At 39.5% G+C, this 8,123-nt stretch overlaps 1 protein-coding gene across 1 annotated transcript in view; it reads right to left on the bottom strand.

Annotated features, from left to right (window-relative positions):
• LOC101855029 (U3 small nucleolar RNA-associated protein 6 homolog) overlaps positions 1 to 5,692 on the bottom strand; it is a 100,738-nt gene extending 95,046 nt beyond the window's left edge. Inside the window, exons 1-4 of the mRNA XM_035970424.1 lie at positions 5,486 to 5,692; positions 1,153 to 1,237; positions 804 to 845; positions 288 to 359 (exon numbers count right to left, since the gene is read on the bottom strand). Coding sequence (XP_035826317.1) covers positions 288 to 359; positions 804 to 845; positions 1,153 to 1,237; positions 5,486 to 5,577 — 291 coding nt within the window. The 5' untranslated portion in view covers positions 5,578 to 5,692. The remainder of the gene's footprint in view (positions 1 to 287; positions 360 to 803; positions 846 to 1,152; positions 1,238 to 5,485) is intronic.
• Between the last annotated feature and the right edge of the window lie 2,431 nt (positions 5,693 to 8,123).

The following is an 8,123-nucleotide window of genomic DNA, read 5'->3' as shown; positions in this document are numbered from 1 at the left end:
AGAGAGAGAGAGAGAGAGAGAGAGACAGAGACAGAGACAGAGAGAGAGATCATTATATAAATCATGTATATATGCACATTTTGTGTTGTTGAAGCTGGTGAAGGCACACAATAAATGTATCCAAATGCAGGATGAATAAAATGCATCTCGTTATATATCAGCGTCGAACAACAACCGGTTGTTTTTAGCTCTTAACAGAGACATAAAAATGAATAATTTCTGATCACAATGAGTAGAAGGCTTTCCCCAGACAAGGATTGGGAATACAACATAAAAATCATACAAACCCGATAAAGTTGATGAATCCTATCAGCAATGGACTTTTCTAATTCCCTTTTCCTTGAGTCACTGGCAACTTTCTGGAAAAATAAAATGATAAAAACATTATACTCAATCAAAGACAATTTGCTCTTGGAATTCTCATATCAATCCATAAAACAGAAACATAATCAAAGAATTTATTATGAAAACTATTAATCATGAGAAACTTATGTCTTCTTTTGACTCTCACAAACCCTACAAAAGTGGCTTTAATTCTTCCACACAGTTTCAACAAATTACAGAAATTACATTATGTTTTTTTAAAATATAATTTAGGGTGACGGATATCCAATTTCAGATATGGCGTAATTTTCTCCTTGAGGGAAAATGTTTTCTAATTGCAAAGTATAATTTTACATTTCTATAGTAAAATATTGCTGAAAGACAATTTGAAAGTACTGCTAATCAAAATTGGACAATGGACACTGAGATGAAAGGGTGATGGAGCGGGAACTGACGGGGAAATATTTTGTCCAACTTACCTTCCTCCTTATCTTTAATAATTCCAACAGCTTTTTCTCGTACTGAAATGGCAATAAACAAAAATTCTATGAGAACAACAGTGATAAGATGAAAACAAACAACATCAAATGGAAGATATGAAAACAATTTAATTGATTTCAAAAAGATCACTTTAAAAAGACTCCCTTACAATCTTTAACTCAAAGTGCATAATGAAAGTGAAAGACGGTAGAAGAAAACATTAGCTTTCTTACAACATTTGACTTTATACTTTATATTATATATAAACCCAATTAAGGATCATGCGCAGAAAAATAATTGTTCAGAACCAACTAAAAGTAATAGCGCACTCTACATAAGATTCCATACTTCAACGTAATTCAGAAATGAAGCTTTCGTCTTGGTCAGCTGGCGAAGGCGATATTCAAAACTTTCCCTGTTCTTCAGGATGATTCTGAGGAAGAGGGGAAAAAGCATTTTAAAAAGAGGCAAAAATTTTATTCAGAAAAGTTTGCTCTCAGAACATCAACCTTTTATGAACATCAACTTAATCTCAACAGTCTCGGCTATATTCAACAGTCCACCTACATGTTTTAATTGTTTTTCTTTCCGGAAGACATAATTTCACAAAGTATTCTCCTTTCAGACTATTCCTTGAAAAATGAAAGTGTAGCGACACAACAGCAGGATGATGGTCAGCTAAAAAAAAGTCAGAGCACTTAGTTATTAGAGCCTGTTTTTGTTGTGAGAAACAACTTTCCGGTATAGAAGGAAAAAAAAAAACGCTCAGTGGGTAATCATCCACCCAATACGTGTGTCACTGTGGTCTCATTTTTTCACGGAATGACCCTTTTATGAACTTCACAAAATAAAAGATTTATGTTAGGCCTAACCAATAGCCATCAAAATCCTTTTTTAAATTCTAACCTTCATAAATAATGATTTTCATCTATCCTTGAGGGGGGAGGGAGGTCGTCAGGAGAAGCAGATTCTTGGGTTATACCCTGTGCCCAATCGGGGATCGACAAACTGATTGCCCAATTCGCGGCCAAAAAACAAAAGCCATTATTTTTTGGATGACTTGTTTTTTAGGCAGTGAGTCAGATCAGTTTGTGCCATGATTGTCAATTTACACCCTCAATCTGGCTAGCCCCGCCTACCAAACCAAACTGAACTGATCGTGCTAATGGACATCCCCTAATTAGTAGTAAGTTTTTGGTCAGTGCTAGGTTTAGGGTCAGAGTAGTAACTTATTAGGATTTGAGGTGACTATTCGGACTCGAGTCCATTTAGACAATGATTATATTTGGACTCTATATTGAGTCCAGCATGACGACCGTTCCGACTTCCGACCTTTGTTCCTAAATATTTGCAGCATTTTTATGGAACATTTTTCGATATAATGATAACAATCAAGACGAGAGCTGTAATATCCAGTTACTAGATCTATTTAAACTGGCCCTCCCTGCATCGTTAGTATAAGTATGAACAGAACAACAAAGTTGAGTTGACCTTGCCAGGAGCAAAGTTAATTATGTTGACCAATGAGATTTCACGTAGCGATCATGCACTCTCGGGAAGAGGCCATGACCGTTGATTTTGTATGATGTAATTTTTTTTTTTATTTATTGTACAGAAAAACTATAACACACCACAAAATTAAACACGTGGAAAGACAAATGGTGGCGGAAGGACGCTGAGTTGTCGGTTACCGTGTAGGCTACGTAGACACTGCCATTGGCCCTAGGAAATGAGAGAGCACTCTTTTGACTTTTGACACAATTACACAGTCCTAGAAGAAAATTATATATAGTTAGTTCTAATTCTGGTTTTACGTAAAATCCCCAGACGACAGTTGTATAATTAATATAGCCTCCTTACACTCACATAACTGACTTAGAGGCCGAGTCTGAATAAATTTTTAAAAATTTTCAGACCTGAGTCCAAATAGAGCCGAATAGCCATTTAAATTCGGACTCCAGTTTTAGGAGCCGGCTCTCTTCAGGAGAAGTAGTCCCGGCCTAACTCCATAAACATTATGTACACAATCGAAACAAATCTGAAGTTGCGTTAAAAAAAACCAGGGGTTGCAGGGGGGGCTCCCCCTGCCAAAAAAAGAAAAGGTCAAGTTGCATGGGGGTCCCCCAGAGCTAAATTCACAAAATAAACATGCGACTAAACGTAGATCGACTCATCTAACTGATTGGCTACTAATTTTAGTAATGTGATGTCATCATTTCCTGGGATACCCACAGACTAACTTTATAAGGCCGTGGAGGTACCAAAGATCGTGTGCACGATACAGTAGGAAATCTTTGGAGGTACCGCATGAAATGACATGTTGGGTCAGTGGTTTGACGTATTATCCGTATCCATGTGTTTCGAGCTGTAAAATTTTACACTTGCGGCTAACTGCAAAACATCAGCCATGCTCTGGTGATGGAAGATCTTTTAGATCATTGATGATCAGAACCGTAAGAACGCTGATGCTTGAAATTGAAACACAGTAAACGCAAAGACAATTTAAGCACGCTAAAACTGCAGTAATGACGCCCGGAGATTACACCCCCCCCCCCTGCCCGATAAACAGTGTGCAGAAGAGATAAGCAACAGAATCATCGGAGCACTGCATCATATCACATTGCCGGCACGTCTCCTGGAAAAACATCTCACCCAACGTCGTGCCATGATAGGTCCTGTACACAAATTTGGTGCCATGCAGTTGGCTATGTTTAGTTCATGTAGTCACGTGATTAGAGGGATATCCCTCTTTGACGTCACACAAGATGGCCACTTTACCGAAAAATAGTTAGTGTCGTTCTACGTTTTGTCGCATAAAATAATGCTTTGTGACAATTTTCAGTGCCAAAATTCTTTTCAACACATTAAAAATTGTTAGAATAGTGCCGAAAATAGCCTCAAATGGGTTTGGACCTTTTCTGAAATTTACCGGTGGTCTTTTCACCCTGGCAACTCAGTCAGTCTTTTTACTTGACTTCCGTTTTTGTGTATGGCCGTCGTTATTTGAAATAAAAAAATTTCTAGATGTAGATTTGAAAAAATGTTATTCGGACTCGGGTCCGGAAAAAAGGAAGTGTCTTCGTTCTATAGATCTAACGTTCAGTGCTTCCAATTTTCCGCCATTTTTTAGTTTCCCCCACACCTTATCAGCCGATCCAATGCCCGCCGCCTCATTGATACGCCCCCCCTCCCCCCCACGTTTCCCACTTTCTTTGTTGTAGAAAAAGGTAAAATTGAAGATTAGCAGACCACCTGGCACCTGCATATTATGAGCTGTGTAAAAAAAAAAAAGACCAATTCGTTCAAATACACAAGCCTGTGTCATATCGATTGTTTACCAAGAAAAAGTTGTGTTGCTGTGTAGAGCTGAGCATACGGCAACTTTTGATTCCATAGACCAGCCCACAATTCATAACGTAGATCTACGTCAAGACTAGCTTATTATTGTAATTTAATGATCAGTTGCCGGGGGGAAAAAGACTGACGCGTATGCGACATTCAAAGCCCGGACCGATAGTGCCCCCCCACCACCCTCCCCGACACACACAAAGCCACACGTGTGCAGGCCGCCCATCCGACCCAGACACACGCTAACGAGCCATCTTTAATTGCTTCTGATGACCTCTTGACTATAACTTTTCAGGCCGGCCTCAAATTCATCATAAGATTAAAACTCGGCTCCTGCACAAAACGACTTTTTGCCCGAAGTGATCCCGGTCTCTAGGCTACCCAGCCTGAGGCGAGTCACGAGTGAGGCAGGACAGGAAGCCGGATTCACGAGTCACAGGAAGTCGGAAGTGATGTCATGCTGGACAAGAATCAGAGTCCGAATAACATTTTTCCATATTCGGACTCGAGTCCGAATAATCACTTCGTTTGTGTATACATATAATAGGCCTAAACGTTTATGGAGTTAGGCCGGGACCACTTCTCCCGAACAGTGCCTTGGAGCCTAATAGAACAGCCCTCCGCAATCTCAGCAGTCAATAACAGTAGATCTAGAAATCTAGATCTAGATTCTAGGTATTTGTTTACTTTCTCGCATTTAATTCTGGGGGAGGACTTCTGTAACGAGCAACCACTGTGAACTCTATGAATATTATAGGCCTAATCAATGGCCATCAAGATCAGTACGGAAGACCTAAAACTAAAGCCAATATGTTAAGTACTAGAATCTAGATCTAGATTCTAGATCTAATCTAGATATAGAGCATAGATTATATAGATCTATCTAGATCTAGAGTCTAGGCCTACAAAAAACATGATGAAATTGCTGTGTGACATATTCTTAACTCCAGCGCAAAATTTTGAATAGCCTATCAAGTCGGGGATGCATAGAGTTTCGTCTAGATCTAGATCAAGGCTCGACCGGAATTAAACGCGAGAAAGTAAACAATTGCCGAAATCTAGAGTCGAGTAGGCTAATAAACAGCTGTAGTATCTAGGCCAAGCGTGTTAAAAGCCTCTTACTTTTGTCTTACTCTTTAGACTTAGTCTGATCTAGACTAGACTCAGGATCTAATCAGCATTTAATTTAATAAAGAACTAATATATCACTATCAGTTATAATTATGGAAAAATTAGGGAAAGAAGATGTCCTGGTCTGGTGTGATCCTGCGTGTTTATTTGTTGACACCGGTCGGGGAATCACATTTCATTTCAAATTCACTCAAAAACTTACTTTGTTTCCTTGGCTGTAAATAATCCCAATCGTGTCATTTCTTCAAGCTCTGGAATCATCTCCTCCAGAGTTTGATGTACGTACTCCGCCATGATTAAAAGTGTAGCTCAAATTCAGTACAAATTATGAAATAACTCAGCGGTACCACCAACGACCTGTGTCCAGTTCGAAACCAAAACACAACACATGTGCTCGTTCACTTGCCTACAGCGAATTATATTCGGTTCTCGAATTTTGGAGCCGGCGTACATTGCAGTTCTAACAGTAGATAAATGTATTCGGTTTTTTTCATTCACTCGCCAATATGTGTATTCTAAGTTTTGTTTTGATTTGTTTTGTTTGTGTTTTGTTGTTGATGGGTTTTTTCTTATTTTCACCAAAAAAATAAGGCCCGGGAGAACGTGTTTATATTTCATTTCATTTGCGTATTTATTTGAGAGGGGAATCATTTGAACAAGTATTGGCATTCTTGTTTTAATTAGAGAAAGGTGTTGTCAACATGACAGACAACAATGGTATTACCGTGACTCATTGAATTCCATGTGTCCCTAAGTGTAGAATAAATAATAATCTAATTTGTTTTTTACGTCGAAATAATCATTAAAAAAACAACAACAAACAAACAAACAAACAGAAAACAACAACAACAACAACAGCAACCAATTCTCGATAGGACCTTGCTGGAAGGATAAGTTATAACAAGAAATACTGGGCCACAGGGTACAAACCATGCATTAAATTGTAGACAATGGTTGCATGAATCCAGGAGGGGGGGGGGGGGTGCCATTACTAACGTTATGTGTAATGATGAAAGTAAAGGGCCTTCCTACATGAAAAGAGAATAGAAGAGAGTCAAGATCAGCGCTATCTGATTGTCAATGAATTATTGAGACATAAATTTTCTTTCCTTTTTTTATCTACACACTTGGGTTTTAAATCAAATTTAAAAAAAACAACAATAACAGCATGGTCGTTTAAAATGGAATCAAAACTTACAAGCATTGAAACATGAATTAATACAGTCTATGTTGTTGACCACTTCATTGCCAGACCCGAGAATAAAGTTATGGAGCCGGTCTTAAGAGCAAAAGCATATTCCTGAAGTTTCCTCACAGTTTATCAGACACAAGGAAATAAATGGGTTGGTCATGTCGTTGTCCCCTCTCCAGCGTTAACACTACCGACCGAACAATGTAAGCGACAGTGAGCTGATCTCTTTGAGACCTTTGTGTTTACAAACCACTGTCCTCCCCTTCACACTCTCAAAGGCGTATTTCTTTTTTCTCTCAGCCACTCAAACTTGGTGGATAAGCTAAAGAAAAGATAATTACCTACCTTTAGAGATTTGAAAAAAGAACATCTAGATATACATATGTAAGACTCAGTGACGTCGCCTGGGTTGCAGACAAGGTGGTGCATAATTGGAAAGTGAGCAAAAGGGCAATAGGCTTAGTAGCTACTATTTAGATTTCTAGAGAAAGTCAATTAGAATCTGCAGGATATCCCGTAATCTAGGTCTATCGATATTTACAACTGTTTCTAGATGAAACCGCATAAAGGCTGCAATAAAGTGAAACAATACTAACAACTCACTATGCTCACCATCTGAGAAGATTTAAAACTTCTTGCAGCACCAGGACTTGCTACACAATAGAGGGAGACAAGAGTTTCGAAACCCGTTTTTCATTGAGTTACCGTAGACTCTACTAGTGTTGTAGATAGGCTCGCAGAAACTTGGATCAAATTTTTAGCTTTCACCAGATTTGTGTCGCGAAGAGCAGTTTCATGCACCTTTCTTCTTGTGCGGGAACGACGATGCCTAGATTTCTCTACAGTGACAAAAATAACTTTGGTGCAAAGATTTTGCTTGCTCCCAGCAGACACTACCGCAACCGGTGCGACGAGCATAAACCATCCTCGCCATCTGTCTCTTCACTGGCGCAGCCAGCGGGTGACGGTTCGCAAGGATTTAGTTGTAGATCTAGAGCACTGACTGGTTTAGAACAATTAGAAAGGGAGGGGGGGGGGGGTGAAGGCCAGGGTTAGGTGGAGCGCTTGCACCAATTGTACCCATGGCGCCCCGCCACTGGTAAGACTAGTGAGTGAAAAAAATGACCAAATGCTTTCATATTATTATTGCAAAGCTTGTTTTCTAGCAACAATCACCTATGGTTTTGTCACAAAGTACAGATTAATGGAATTAAGCTCAAGAGCTTGGGCGTGGTGTATGCACTGGGATAAAACCCATTAAATTAATACATTTGGTCATTTAAAAAATGTTAAAAAATTAAATAAAACCAAATTGGAGTCCATGCGACTGCACAATCTACATGTCCTCTGAGGGCAGAGGGATGTCAGTATCACAGCGTATGAGGTACCCTAACCCCTAACTCCGAGAAGGCTAGGGGTGGACGTTTGGTGAAGGTGGTGGGGCTAACCTGGGGAAAGAAAGAGAGAGTCAGGGACATTTAAAATAAAAATAACAGAGAGAGACAGCGAGATAGCGAGAGAGAGAGAGAGGGAGAGAAAGAGAGAGAGAGAGAGAGACAGAGAGAGAGAGAGAGCGAGAGAGAGAGAGGGGGGAGGGAGGGAAGGAGGGTGGGAGAGAGAAATAGAGAGAGATAGAGAAAGAGTGTGT

Source organism: Aplysia californica, unplaced genomic scaffold, assembly GCF_000002075.1.
Source record: "Aplysia californica isolate F4 #8 unplaced genomic scaffold, AplCal3.0 scaffold00266, whole genome shotgun sequence".
In the NCBI taxonomy this organism is placed as follows: Eukaryota; Metazoa; Mollusca; class Gastropoda; order Aplysiida; family Aplysiidae; genus Aplysia; species Aplysia californica.
Note: the sequence above shows the minus strand (reverse complement) of the source record. Positions and strands in the feature narration are given on the sequence as shown.